Below are 15,627 nucleotides of genomic sequence, written 5' to 3'. Positions count from 1 at the left end.
ATGATTGATAAAATAAATTACGTTCAAACTTGAAACCGATGATTACAAACCTTATCGGTGATTTCTCCGAGACGTGGAGTAAGCTAAACGGCCCAACACAACTAGATGGCCCAGGAAAACTAGAAACTTAAATAACTAAACTCTTTACCACAAGACGTAGGGAAGCCAAAAAAAAAGAAAACCGCATGTGCTATATTTATATATCGATGTGGCAAAAATTGTTTGTAAATTTACAGTGTTGAAGAAACTTCATTACATGGATACGGTGAAGAAGGTTTGCAACGAATCAATGGTTGCTGCCCAAGAAGAAGTGAAAAACAGACCTGGCTATTATACCAATGGAGAGGTTTGTGTAATGCAATTTATGGTTTTCTTGCGAAGCATGCTTTAACCAGAGTGGTAACTTTCTGATGGACTATAAGAAAGTAGTTTTGTGGGTACTTTTTCAAAAATCCATATTCATCTTGCAATAATTTGATCTTATAATAGTGTTCATCTTCTAGTGTGTTATTACTGATGCAAGACATGATTCTAGCAGATCAGCAGCACATACCACAGTTTCAGCTCTATCCTTCTCGTAAGTTTCTTGTACTGACCTAAATTGTAGATCATTGTTTATCTTCTTATTACAGTGAAATTTTGCTACTTACTGCTTTCATTGTTATTATTTGGAACATGAAAGAACCAAAAAAGTGGTCGGAGTCTTGAACTGGAGCAAGGCCTCAGAAGTCACTGCAGTCAGTCGGGAGGTGCCGATGACAAAGGAGTTGCTTACTCTTCTGACTGAAACACAAGGTGCATCTAAAAGTGTAGTGGATGCATAGATACAACTTATATTTTTGTAACCATTGTTACTTATTTGGAAAATTTTCTTTGCCAGGATTTCACATTTCGGAAGTGGCTCATGACTTTGTCCTGCAGCTGAAAAACTGGATAGTCTCCAAAGAGATGCTCAACTCCTTTGATTCTTGGCATGGTATAAGGACCTTCTTTTCGCTTGTTACCCAATACAGATATACATTGTAACAAACAGTATCGGTCAATAAGATGTGTTGATATACCTTTTACGAAGCTACTTTTGCCCACATTTGTCTATCACAAACGTTATGCTACACTTTTTGCCAGGTGCTAAGTCAGTAACAAAAGCCTTGAAGAAAGTGGCATCTGGCCCTTTAAGAGATCATGGTACCAAGTGGTTTTCAGATTTGTCTGACAAAGGTTTGTTAATACTACAAGAACACAGTTTTTGTTGTTTGTTCATTAGCAATGACAGCTTAAAAGTGGTTATCTTATCCTTGTCAGGAAGTGCTGTGTAACATTCATAAAAGTGATTTGATATGTAACCCAGAGAAGAATTCCTTCTCAGTTTATCTTTGCACGTACTGTACTATTCTTTTGTAATGTCTTCAGTGAAGAGCACACGGACACACGTGTACTTTTGCATGAAGAACAGTCCACCAAACGAGGAAGACTTTAGGGAGAGCCTTCTAACAGTTATTGATCACTACCAGGTAACGTAAAGATAAACTGTATTCCAACTTATAACAGCAGTAACATATATAGTCATACACAGTCCTGCAAAAATATTCAGTCAGTTTGCTTGACTCAGTACATTTGAATGTCAATAATTTGCAGTGATCCCTTATCAGGTGTTTATTTTAGTTAGTAATAAATTTTGTTAACAAGCATTGCATTGTTTATTTTCAGGGTAAACATGATAAATGTAATGAGGGGTCCAGATGCAAATCAGAGGGGTATGTTATGAGTAAGAAAATGCTGAATGATGCAAGAGCTATAGCAGCTTACAAGAAAGCCATATCTGGAACAACGATTTATCGACATGCGGCTGATTACATGCGGGTATCTAGTTCTTGTTCGTAGACACTTTAGAAATCTTTATACCTTGTTGTAACACTGAATCTCTTTATTTGAGCGTTCATTATGTCTACTTATGGGTTAAACATGACATGGTGACTTATCCTTTTCTTTAATTTTCTTATTAGTGTAGGGAGACATTCTGGATTGAGACCCTCCATACTGTTATGCTAATCTATGTACCAAAAAGGATCCATTTTGGGGATGACACTTACAACATGCGTGTGGAATTAGCTGTCCTTGACTGGGTAATGTAGTAAAATCGTGATCCACATGAAGATAAACATACTTTTGATTGATAAATTATTGGTCATATCTTTCAGAATGAAAATGTGAATCGCGAGGTGTCATCTCTCCAAATGTACCAGCATGCTCGACACCCAAACAGGCTTGCAGAGATAAGGGTACTGGTGGAGGAGACATTCCGTTTCAGAGAATTCATTTGGTCGGAGTTTTTCCATCTCCAACATTAACTAATTAATTCATTAGGTTTTTTTCTGAAGATACTAAAATATATTAATATTTGAATGACTAAATGAATAAAATGCATGAAAATGGATTATATCCAAATATATTATATCTAACTGATTTTTGAAAAAGGTGGCTGCTATTTTCGGTTGCAACCTCTTGGAGCGGTTTTAGAACCTGGGAGGGGGGGGGGGGGCTCCCTCAAGACATGCCTTTACAAAATCTAGGGGCTCTATAAGCTTTGATTTAAAGGTTAGTTTGCACTTATAAGAGCAAACCAAAGGTAGTTTAGGGGGGGAAGGGGGGTTGAGTATATCCTCAGTAAGAGTTTGTGCCTTGGTTTAATTAAAATAACTTGTCAGCCATAGTCAGTATTTCTGTGACACTACTTGGCAGAAATTGATCGCCTACAACTTAGAAATGACCAAGAAGCCAATTGTCTTATAAAGGACTTGATCAAAATTAGTGGAAGTCAGAAAATGTCTTAGATTGACCCTTTAGGTGCCACAGGGATCCCCATGCAAGTACCAGTAAAATAACTATTAGACACGAGTAAACTCGAGGACTTGCATTGTCGAGGCTGGGGTAAAAATTTTGATACTAGCAGCAGTCATAGCTGTGAATAGAAATAACTTTATTGTGCATCTGAAGGTCCTAAGTACAGCATCAATGGATAGCTTTATACAGTATTGTGAAAAAGTAATGAGAACGTAATTCGACGAAATGCGCGAATTTCGGGGCTTTTCGACGAAAAATGGCGAATTTTTGTCCAGCGCGAAAGTTCGCAGAAAATTCGCCGAATTTTCGCATTGCCTATTGTTGTAATTGACGCGAATTTTCGAGCGAAAATTCGCTTTGACCGACAATTCGTTCCGAAATTTCGAGCGAAAATTCGCATTCACTCATACCAGATCACAGCTCGTTTTAATACACTCTGGCCTGTTGCTGTCGTGACAAAAACTTGACAACTCGCACATGTGTAGAATGAAAGTCGAAAGGCATCGTACAGTGCACTTCCCTGGTCAAAAAAATAACAACAAAGAAGCTGCTATGTAAAAGTCTTTTACCGCTGAATTCAAAGTTTCTCATCGAATGGAAATGGAATCATTGATGTTTTTTTCACTGCGGTGACTTGCCCGGCGCCTGCCAAAAGGTTAAAAGTTATCCTGAAAATTGGTAAGTAAGCTCTTCATATGTATAAGACATCATGTCAATAAACACTTCTGGTGTAATACAAATGTAGACCCGGGAACCATTTTTGCCGCTGTGACGCTACAAGATAACACTCGCTGGCTCTTCTATATTTACAGGCTTTGCATTGTTGACAACAGTTTTTCCTCACAACCAAAGGATTGAAATTGCATATCTTTTGTCGAGTCTTCTCTGCCGAGAAAGATGAATAAAAACACATTACAAAGGGCGAATTTTGTAGAGAATTGAAACGGACACAACTACTGAACTATTTCTAAAATACATGTACTGATCGTTAAAGTGCTGTCAAAGTGACTGCAGTTGTTTACAAAACTGAATAGCCGATCGATATGTGATCGATCTTTACAAACCACACTACGAAATTTCGCGTACAACAAGCGAAATTACACTTTTGGTTTTTCGCGCTGGTCTCGAAAATGCGGCGAATTCTCTCCCTTTGTTTTTAGAGCGAATTTTCGTGCTGGTCTCGAAAATGCGGCGAATTTTCTCTCTTTGTTTTTAGAGCGAATTTTCGCGCTGGTCTCAAAAATGCGGCGAATTTTCTTTCTTTGTTTTAGCAAATTTTCGCGCTGGGCTCGAAAATGCGGCGAATTTTCTCTCTTTGTTTTAGCGAAATTACGCTAGAAACATCGCGAAACGACGCTCGAATTTTCAAGCGAAATTTCGTCGAAAGTTCGCAGGGACAAAGAACGAAATTCGTGCATTTCGCTCTCATTACTTTTTCACAATACTGTATATATATATATATATATATACATATATATATATATATATATACATATATATATATACATATATATATACATATATATATTGACATGATAAATGTTTCAATTGATCATCAGCTAAAACGTGGTCGATGGTTTTACTAGAGCTTTGAATAGATACATAGACTTGAACTAACCCTTAACAAAACAAACTATACTTTAAGTATACACAGTATGTACCTGAAGTATACTACACTGGGTATACTAGAGGTATACTACATGTATACTTTTAGTATACACTTGATGTATACTTTTTGTAGTAGTAATTTGGAACAACTTGAAGTATACAAAAGGTATACCTCACAAAGAAAAAAAACCAGTAAATGCACTAGCAGATTTTGTAACCAGAAAACACCACAAAAAGTATACATTTTGTATACATATACACAAAGTATACTTATTGCAGGACTGAGGCCTTTGTCAGTGTTGTTGGCATCAGGGTATACATTTTGTATACCTTTGTATAACATGGAGGAATACAATAGCAATAGGGAACACAAATGTCATCATAACTGACTGCTGACAGAAATTTATTTTCATTCTAGACTGAAACCATACTCTTCGTTTTAAAATTATGTGAAATAAAAATAAATTTTACTAATTATAACAATTCTACATGTATAACTATTGCAGGATCCAAGGAAACAATCTTGCAATAGTGATCTTGTCAAAAAATTTTACAATGAATTAATCATTGTGAAAACACTTGAATCAGGGTCAAGTTGCTTGCCAATCTCTTTGCAGTATAAAATGCATTGTATGACATTATTTTAAAAATGAAAAAAAGGTCATTGGAAAGGAAGTGCCATGAGTTTCCAAACCTCATAAAATTGAAACTTTGGTACATGTATGAATCAACTTATAAAGTGAGAGAACCCTACCACAAAACAGCAAAGAACATGAAAACCACACTTAAGTGTAAACTTGTCACAAATGACCAGAAGGAACAAATATACTGTTAAATTCAAACCTGGCAGTGGAAATCCATCACCTTGTTTATGGACACATCTTGTTTTATATCAAGATTAAATTGCAGTGTCCGAATCCTTCAGTTTGCAATGACAAATGCAAATGTAAAAAACCACTTTATTATACCTTGATGAATGTTCTGACACCTGACAAGAACCTTGTTATTGCTAATGATATTTACAGTGGTGCTACTGTTCCTCATTTGGTTCCAGTCATGAGGAGTGACAATTGTATCACTGCCATTCCAGTGGAGGACATTGTTCAATTATGCTCTTATGTTGACTGTGGATATGTAATGATAGTACTTCCTTTGTGGGAATTTTTTCTAATCAGTATGAAAAGGACTTAAATTTTTACATACATGTAATAGGCCTGCATGGGGCTGTTTAACAAGGGCGAAATGGATTGACGTCTCAGCCACAACCATGTATCAAGGTTCACCCCCTTGTAGAACCAGACACTATGTGTAATCTAGGTAAATCCTATGTAACGACCATATGTAAATGGTATGTTGATATACATATATTTGATATAGAGGCCTTATTCAAAGCCTATGTTATACATATGCCTCATCTATATATTTTGAAAGGAAATGCTATGTTTTAGCTAGTCAAATGGAACCTTTACATAGCATATGTAAAGGCTATGTTATGGGGTTTTTGTGTCCAAAAATAAAAATAGTTTCAACATAGTTTCTACATAGATTCGAAACAGAAAATACACAACACATACATAATTATCCTGCTCCTATAAAATAATATTCCATCAAATCAGAAATGTGCTGGAAACTACAAAAAATCCATTGTAGTCAAGCTATTAACAGTTATTACTGTAGCTCACAGACAAAAAAAATAGACTACAGATTTCAAAGCAGTTACATTTTTTTATTGCATGAACCTAAACATTTAATTCATACCAAAATCTTTGGATTGAGTTTTTGTTTTAAATTTAAAAACTAAAAAGCTTTAAAACATTTCAGATAAACCACTGAACTATAACAAACTTGTCTGCAAGGAGAGATCCCCAAATACATCAAACCATAACTGGTTGAGGAGGCAGAATTGGCTGCTAAGCATTTTTGTCTGCTGTAAAGGATCTTATTTCCTTGCTGTCTCTTTATACTCTTTCACGGCAACTAAAAAAAATACAGTACATACACTTCAATGATGCATGTAGTGATTCCTTTAAATCACTGATCATTTTTATTACAATTAAAGTGTGTGAAGAGTAGACTCATGAATTTGGGTCTCTACTTGCAAACGTCCATAATAGCTTTCTCAGGCATTTTCTGCATTGATTAAGTGACAGAAATTAGCATTTTTACGACAAGGAATCAATTGTGAATCGTAAACATGTAACTTGCCGTATGAGAACTTTTTTTCCAAATCATTTGCTTCACCATTTGATCTAACTTCATTATTCTTGTAAAGGTTTACCAATTCTTTTTACAGGGCTATAGCATTTAAGCCAAATTGAGTCTCCGAACGTCACAAATTGACTCGAAGGTGTGAAACTGAAAATGTGAATTCTACATGCATGTAAATCGTTCCTCATTTTGAAGACAATAAGGCATCAAATCAAATGTTATTCCCACAACAACAACGCTTACCTTTTAACTTGAGTTGTTGTGAGTATTTCCTTGCGTGGATCAGCATTTAAAGAGTAAAACTAACCAAAAAATCGTCACCACAAAAGCGTGATCGTAGATGAAACGTTTGAATACAACCGCCCTGTAAGAGCTGGACTGGTTACCGCTGACTGCTGACCAAAACGAAAAAGGACTCACTAGTTTCCAGTCCTATCTCTTACGTGTTGTCCAAGATGGCGGAGGATGACAATCTTTTTACGGATTCATTTTAAATGAGCAAGATTCGAAAGATACTGGAGTTCATTGAAAGAATTAAGTGCTGACTTGGAGCGTGTAATTTTCAAGAGTAATACATCATGTTCCTTTTGGAATAATTATGAGACTCAGAGAGCAAGGTAATCCGTTGATTGGTATTTCTCACAATCTATTGAATACATCGGAATAAAAGCTTTCTTTTTCATTTCTCCGTGTACAGAGTGACTTTATGTTCAAAGTTTGGAGCCTTTAAAGGACATTTTTTAAGGAAAATAATGTATTACGAAGAGTGAATTAACTCGAAAGATATCATATTCACATTGGCATGCTTTGAATAAGACCAAACCTTGTTAAATGTTATACAAATATTGTATATGTATTGAAGGTTGAAGTTGAAGTCATTTTTTCAAGGCAGTAGATGAAATCAAATCCTAAAAGGGCACTTAAACTTTGATTGTTGTCTCACTGGCACATTCAGTGCTATTGCACAAAATTCTCAAGAATTTCAACTCACTCAAGTGACCCTCAAGTTAAATTATTGAATGGAATATTCCTAGCTATAGTCCACAATGCCCTTTTAGCTTTCAATTCCCAAAAACTTCCAAGAGTTCCAACTCACTGAGTTTTGCTGATGGCATGAGTTGGAAATCCTAGGAATTTGCTTAATTTTTATGTTAAACAACATACAGTAGGAAATAGATGTAGTACGTAAAGTCTATCTGGATTTTTATTGCTGTTTTTTTTTTCTTTTAGTGAGTGCTATGTAAAGACTATTTTATCCGAAGGCGTAGTAAATATATACAGCAGGCCTTTGCTTTTACATAGGAAATAGATACCAGTATGTAGAGTCTATGTATGTCATAACTCCTGATTTGTTTTAGTTGGTGCAGTACAGGTCCAAAACATAGGCAATAGATAGCAGTATATAAAGTCTATGTAAGGTTTTTTCATGTTTTTTGTTTAGTAAGTGCTATGTAAAAACTATTTTACCCCAAGACATGGTAAATAAAGTATATAGCAAGCCTTTGCTTTAACATTGGAAATAGATAGCAGTATGTAAAGTATATGGAAATGTTACACTCCTGGTTGTTTATGTGGGAGCAATATGTAAAAACTATTTCATCCCAATACATAGCAAATGCATAGGAAATAGATAGCAGTATGTAAAAGCAATGTAAACTTTTCTTCATTTGATGTGCTATGTGAAAACTATGCTTTACAATCACATACCAAAAGCATAGAATACATTTTACTATGTAAGTGAAAAGTATACTTGGACTTCAGATAACATAGTCAATATATAGCTATTTAAAAACTATGTGAAGATTTTCAATGGTGTTTATATAGCTATTTGAGAGCTATGTGACCTTTAAATAGTATTGCAGTAGTAATGGCATATGCTTTACACAGACTGAACTATGTAATGTAGCAAGTGGTTCTACAAGGGGGCCTTCTAACTAAATTGCTGTAAGACTGGTTAACATTTACAACTTGACATAAAATTTCTAGAGCCTAAGATCAATGTTTTACACATGCACCTACTCATAACTGAGATTTTATGGTAATGATATCAAAGTGTATCATTGAAAAAATTGTATTGTCGTCAATATCAGTTGCACATTCAGACAGTTTTACCAATGTAGACAGTAAATATACCTCATGTTGAAAACCAAGTACATCGCATGGCTTAGATGTATACACAATATATACGTTACTCTTGATGTTAAGTTACATTTTGGTATTTGGGACAATCATTGTATACAAAAATTATACACTTAAGTCTTAATGCAGCTGTAATGTATACATGAAGTATACATCACAGAGTTAATGAGGGTGTGTAGTATACACACAGTATACATCATAGCCCTGATGCAATGGTGATATATACAAATAGTATACATCAGTCTTAAATGGCAAGATGAAATTTTGCTTGATGTATATTTGATGTATACTAAATATGTACACCACAACAGTGAGGTACAAACGGTGTATACTCTTTGTATACAAAAAGTATACTAACCATGCTTCAATTTTGATAAGGGAAGTCATTCTTACGAAGCAATCATCAGGTAACTGCCACAAAGAAGGAAAATCCTTCTGTACATGGTGTTCTACGGCCACATATACCTTCTTTCGTGCAGTTACCTGATGATTGCTTCATGAAAAGCATGAAACTCAGACTAGCAAATAAATGTTTTTGACCTAGTTCAGGACTACATATAAATTCATATATATATATATACACACATAAGGAATTATTATTTCAGCTTTATTTTGTAAAACGGCATTCCATCGTATGTATGAATAGAGTTGTTTTGGATGTTGGTACGTGAAAATACTACATGTAGTAAGTACATGTAAACAGGTAAACAAAATACAGGTCCATTTTTTTGTATTATTCCCTCTTGTGACCCATGTATGGTATCCCAAAAGGATTTGGGAATCTTGTCCTTACATCCTTCACAACACATTTGGGCATTCTTTCGCGCACAGCTTCAATTCGGTCGCCAAGTTCTACTTTGCGCGAAAGATATACTGGGTCCTGCCAGAGACCACAATTTTTGAGTGCCTTCCAATATGTTTTATAGTCTTTTCGCCTCCTTACGTGGTTCTGCACATGGGCTGCACAGAAGCCAAGATGGTCTCGACTTTCGGTAGTCACGCATGGAGTTTGCCGAAAGTAAAGGCACATTGCAGTATCAATAGGTTGACCTTCGTCTGAGAAAAAAGGAAAAATTGAGGTCAGATTGTTTGGTTTATGTAATGACTTCCCTCACTCATTCTTTGTTCTAAACTCGTGATCTGTCAGCTTTTTCAAAAATTCTAAACGAGCAGTCGTCCTGTTTTTGTGATCACAGAAACAAAATCGTCTATCCCTCGTCTAAATATGTGCACGAGGGTTTATTTGCTTGTTGTAAGGATGCATAAGTCATCAATTGTAACGCAACATTCGTAAAGAAAACAAGTATACTACAAAGAAAGATTGCTAATGCAAAGGGAACAGCCAAATCGTCCTTATGATTTATATTTATTATCATAGCCAATTCAAGGAAGCATCTGTTTTGAAAAGAGTCAAAAGAAGTGTCAAAAGCTTTGCTGACCCTAAAACAACTAATTTGCATACCAATGGCGACCTTGAGAGTTTGTTTCTTTCCTATTGTATTCAAATCGCACTGGGCGGGAAAGGCAACAACATTCAAAAAAATTGCTTTACAATACCATTTGGCGGGGTACTATCTGCTTGCGAGACTTCCACACTGTCGCCTTCTGCGGATTCGCGGAAACTTGTTGGAGGTTCAGCCGACGGTTGGAGGGTCCGCGCTCGAGACCTTGAAGTTGCAGGTTCCCTAAATGTTACAATTTCCCCTTGACACTGGTTTATAAAGGCGCGAAACATTTCAGTGTCACTTTTCTTTACCTTTACGATCATCTGCAAAGAATTAGGAATATGCCAACGTTGACTTTCTTCTCGAGCACTCCTATCGCGCAATTCGAATTTCAAACTTAGTGCCAAAAGCGATAAAAACTTAGAATTCCATAACATCTGCAAACCTCAACATATTCTTCCATTGCGACGAAGATTTTCCTGTAGCTGCAAAGGTAAGTTATAATTACAGTCAAGAAAAGAGCACACGCAAATAGAAAAGAGCACACGCAAATTTCTTCAAATATTATCTTTATTTGCACCAGATCTTTTTCAGCGGTCCGTATGCCACGACGGTTGAGCGACAACTGAGCTTGAGGTAACTAAGGTACCGATCCTTATATAGCGCGTCTTCGTGTTTAAATTTGTCCATTTCTGGGGATACATATGTGTCTAAGCAATACAACAACATCTTGTCTCCATTCACGTCATACGCAAATTCTCCATTTGTGGTATGGCACATTTTGGTTTGTGCAACCACATCTTCCAGTTCTGCTGTCTCTTAAAATCTCCGCCATGCAAACTCCACGCATAGCGCTATCAAAGGAGGCTACCAGAATCTTTGTTTTCCTTTTGTTGATGACTGTTGTACCATTTGTAATTTGTTCTGATTCTATTATGCCGAGTGGCCCTTCGAAATTCTCAGCTAGAGTTTTGTCTCTGATTCGATTTTGACTTTCCTCTTCTTTTGGGCAATACAGACATTCATCTTCGTCTGTTTAATACGGGCCTCCATTAAACAAACTGTCGACATCACCTGACATAAAGTTCTGTTCCGGTAATTCGATAGACGAAAGCGCGATGCGTTGCTCCTCTATATGCATCGGGTATGACTTGGCCTGGATCTCCATCACAACACACTGTTCCTTTATATGCATCGGGGGTGGCTCGGTTCCAGTCTCTATCACCGAAATGTCTTTGTCTTGACCACAACTAGAAGGCCGGTTTGCTGTCGGTGAATTCAAATCACTCACCATGTTTTTCCTTATGTCATGATAAGGCGGTGACTGAACATGATCGCTTGGTGAGGCTGGGTGCCATTCATTCGAGCCAGTCGCCATGCTTTCCATTTTTAAACCGTCTGTGGACTCAGAATGATTTGGTGGTGTCCGCAGTGGGGAGATTTGCACTCGCGGTGACCTCAATGGCGAGTTAAGAGGTGACAACTTCTTTCGAGATCGCGTTATAGGCAGAACTTGTTCGCCGTCGTCTCCTCTATGACAATTACTGTCAGCGCCGCTGTAACCACTCTGTTCTTCGGAAGAATTACCATTCTCGCTCTCGCTTTCTTCGTTTTCTCCGTGGTCACTGACACTCTCATTGTCGTGCTTGCTGTCTGGTTTGCGCCTTTTGACGACGATTAGGTCTTTTGACACAGTTTTACTGGTTTTGGTCGGTACTTTCTTTTGTGAAAAAATCGGACGTGACGAATCTATTTCAAGCAGATCGTCATCGCTGTTAATCTCGTAAAGCTTTCTCTTGTCCCCTACTGCTGGGGGACATTCCGCTGGTTCATTCTCATCTGATTTTTGCCTCGTTCCCATGCCCACAGCCCCTTTTTTCAGTAGTCTCTCAACTACAACATCACGCGTTTGCGTAAAGCTGGTGTCGCATTTTGTTTTCTTGAATTTGTCTTCACAATACTGACAAGTCCTCACAAAGGACTTAATGTCTTGTTTCCCAGTAAGTTTTGCGACCTTGCACGGCAATTTTCTTTCCTGTTTTCGTGAGTCCCTTCCGGCGTGCGATAATTAGAGGCAGATAAAGGTACAACGACAGTAGTTACGTCCATCGTTCTCGCTGTAGATAAATGTTTGTCCAACAGTTTGTCGACTTTGCATAAAGGCACTTTCTTCAATTGAAATGAGGTGCTCATTTTGAAATGATATAGCATACAGGCGATCAATGAATCTCGATCTAAATTGCCGCTGTTCTTGTGATGGGCATATACATAGGCCATCGAACACAACATCATTATTTTCATCAGCACAGGTGTTCTGATTAACATTCTATCACAGCCCACAGGTAATACAAATCCACATCGCTCGTGATCATGTCGACACGGGTAATTGTTTATGTCACACGTCTTTAGAGACACCACCTTGATTGTTATACTTTCAGGCGAACGAATCTCAACTTCCTTCAAATGATATCCAAAATCTTGAACAGTTCTTTTGTTTTGGGATATAAATTTGTCTACAGCTGTCTGAACCAAATTGTTCCATTGTATCCATTCAAAGATTACATACAGGCACATACATGTAGCGCTTGCTGGCCAGGCTTTCGTAGTTTGAAGCTTACAAGGAAAAACTTTATCCAACAACAACCTTCCTCTGTCGTTGATTTTGAATGCTTTACTACCGTTTTTCAATTCAAGAAGAATCAAAATCTTGCAAGCCAGCATTGCTCTCATCAAAACCTGGTCTGTTAAAACTTTGACGTTTAAAGATTCGTGCAGTTTCAATATGATCTTTTTCCAAGAGACGTATATCTTTTGTGATTCTTTTAACACGGATTCACTTACAAACTCTGGAATGTCTGCTGGCAACGTATAGTTTTAAAAAAAAAAAATTGTTGCCCTAACCAGAGTCGAGTTCTTGTAAGGCATATATCAAAATATTTCTCTCAAGCTGAGCACAAGATGTCTTTGCCACTGTTTTTTAAGTCTCTTCCTTTATGGTATGAGTTTGTCCTATTAATTCAAGGCTGTAACGCAACTAAACTAACCAGGGCAATGTCTCGAATTTTCGCTCAAAGCAAATTTTCGCTCGAAAATTCCCGTCAACTACAAGAATAGGCATTGCGAAAATTCGGCGAATTTTCTGCGAACTTTCGCGCTGGACAAAAATTCGCCATTTTTCGTCGAAAAGCCCCGAAATTCGCGCATTTCGTCGAATTACGTTCTCATTACTTTTTCACAATACTGTACCAAGAGACATCCACGTTTTCTCCCCCTTTGTCAGATCTTACCCGCTCTGGCAAGCCATATTCACCAACTGCTTCTTGATAGAGACGTAACACTGTTGATGTCTTGTTGTTATTAGATGCATGTAAATAAACAGGCAGTCTTGAGAATCCATCTACAGCCCCATGAACAACTATTCTCCATCTGATGATGAACATGCAGTTAAATTATCAGTAGATTGTTATGGTTATGTTAACACTAAGCACAATTCACAGGCAGGGGTAATAGCCATTCTTGCAACCCAAGTACATAATTGAGTGGATTCCCTTTTTCTCCATCTAGTACTCAAGTGCTTGTCTAGGTAGACTAGCTGTTTAAAATAAACATGATCACAACCAGTGACACCAAAGAAATTTGAGAAACATTGTGGAAGCAACTAATAAATCCAATTAATTGTTTTACCTTATTAACTTGTGATTCCCATCAATATGCCAAAGTGCAAGTGGGGAATGCACATTGTACTGCCGCCATCTCATTGCTTCTGCCCACCTCTGAATTACTCCCATGGGGTCTGTTCGAAGAAGTGAGTGACATATCCTTTCCCTCTGGACACGGTGTCCATTCCCATGAAGTAGACCCTTGATCATGCGAATACCAATATTTGGATATCTCATTTGGGCATCTCTCACCAGGTCATCAAGCTGTGCATCAGAAATTACGCTATAGGTTCCTATAAAGGAAACAGATTGGCTCCACTAAGTGTATGGGTTTTGTCACTGTACCATGATATAACTCTTAGGCACTACAACACCATTTACCTTGGGCATAATAATAATAATTATAACAATAGAAACAAATAATTATAACAATGATTAAGGCCCCATAATGAAAGGAAGTTTGAAGGTGAACAAAGCCATATATCCATGATTGCTGATACTGGGGTAGGATGGTGTAGTTTATAACAGGGGCTCTTGGCCCGGTAAGTGGAAAATACACTTACCAGTCACACTAAGATCAAATGAGGCTATTCTTCTTTCCGCTGTTCTCTTACCAACGCCAAGAATAGCACTTATTTCCTTTATTTTGAAGCCTTGTTCCAAGAGAAACGAAAATTGTTCCCTTGAGATCTCAAAGGCGGGTCTTCCATGTCGTCCATTCGGGGTAGAGGTGGGATGGTATTCAGATCTTGATAAATTAATGGACTGTGATCTCTCAATGATGTTGGCACTTTCATGAAGAATTCCTACGGTATCTACAATCTCCTGGTCAATGTCGAGGTTCACTAGCATTCTATGCAAAACATCAAGCCTTATAACCACTGTTCCAACATCGAATCTGTCAGCCTCTTCATTTAACCTATCTAATCTTGTTACCAAATCATTCACCATTTGTATAGCACTCGATAAATCCGCCATCTTCAGTGCAAACCAAATCGAGGCTCTACATCACCTACCGACATCCCATAATTTTTGGCGGATTTGGTCTCGATTTCAGAGAACTCAACATTCAAGATTGCAGGATACAAGGATCGACATTAGAGTGAACACTCACAAAGGGTGCAATATCATTGAACGCCATATTGCAAAGAACGACCGGGTTGTTAAACGAAAAGTTCGGATTGTCAACCCGATTGATAAATTGTAATCTCATGATCGATGTTCAGTTGTGAACTCAAATGTTCAATGCTGCGTCCATTCATGAGTAGTTACTCTTATAATTTAAAGTGTGAAGTTCAATGTTGTATGCTCTGCTGTCGACTGTTTAAATGTAAAGTTGAAAGTTGTATGATAAAGTTGAATGTTTCATACGTTGAAAATCAAAGTTATCAAGTGAAGTTGAATGTTGTATTCGTTACAGTTGGTTGTCGAAAAGTGAAGTTGAAAGTTGTATGATAAAGTTGAATGTTGCTTTGCAAAGTTGATTTTTGGCGGAGATGGAACACCATAGTTAACACGCTGTTTTGTGACTGGAAAACACCAGTAAAACAACGAAAAACAATCTGTTTTCACAGCGTTAACCAGGCGGTAAACACCTGGAAAAGGGGTTGTTTTCCTGTTGTTCACCCTGATGGAAAACTGTCGGATAATGGAACGAAAACTCGAGTTCACCGGCTGGAAAACAGACAGAAAACCTTGGATTTTACGATCGGAAAACGCAAGCAAAT

The 15,627-nt window shown here is 37.4% G+C and overlaps 1 protein-coding gene across 1 annotated transcript; it reads left to right on the top strand.

Annotated features, from left to right (window-relative positions):
• The first annotated feature begins 38 nt into the window (after nucleotides 1-38).
• On the top strand, nucleotides 39-2,348 carry LOC138053411 (uncharacterized). The gene is made up of 9 exons (XM_068900053.1): nucleotides 39-78; nucleotides 237-346; nucleotides 504-577; nucleotides 683-795; nucleotides 1,126-1,218; nucleotides 1,411-1,511; nucleotides 1,708-1,860; nucleotides 2,004-2,123; nucleotides 2,199-2,348. The coding sequence occupies exons 1-9, from the start codon at nucleotides 39-41 to the stop codon at nucleotides 2,346-2,348; spliced, it is 954 nt and encodes a 317-aa protein (XP_068756154.1).
• Nucleotides 2,349-15,627: the final 13,279 nt, after the last annotated feature.

The sequence above is a fragment of the Montipora capricornis genome, chromosome 6 (assembly GCF_036669925.1).
Source record: "Montipora capricornis isolate CH-2021 chromosome 6, ASM3666992v2, whole genome shotgun sequence".
Lineage (NCBI taxonomy): Eukaryota > Metazoa > Cnidaria > Anthozoa > Scleractinia > Acroporidae > Montipora > Montipora capricornis.
Note: the sequence above shows the minus strand (reverse complement) of the source record. Positions and strands in the feature narration are given on the sequence as shown.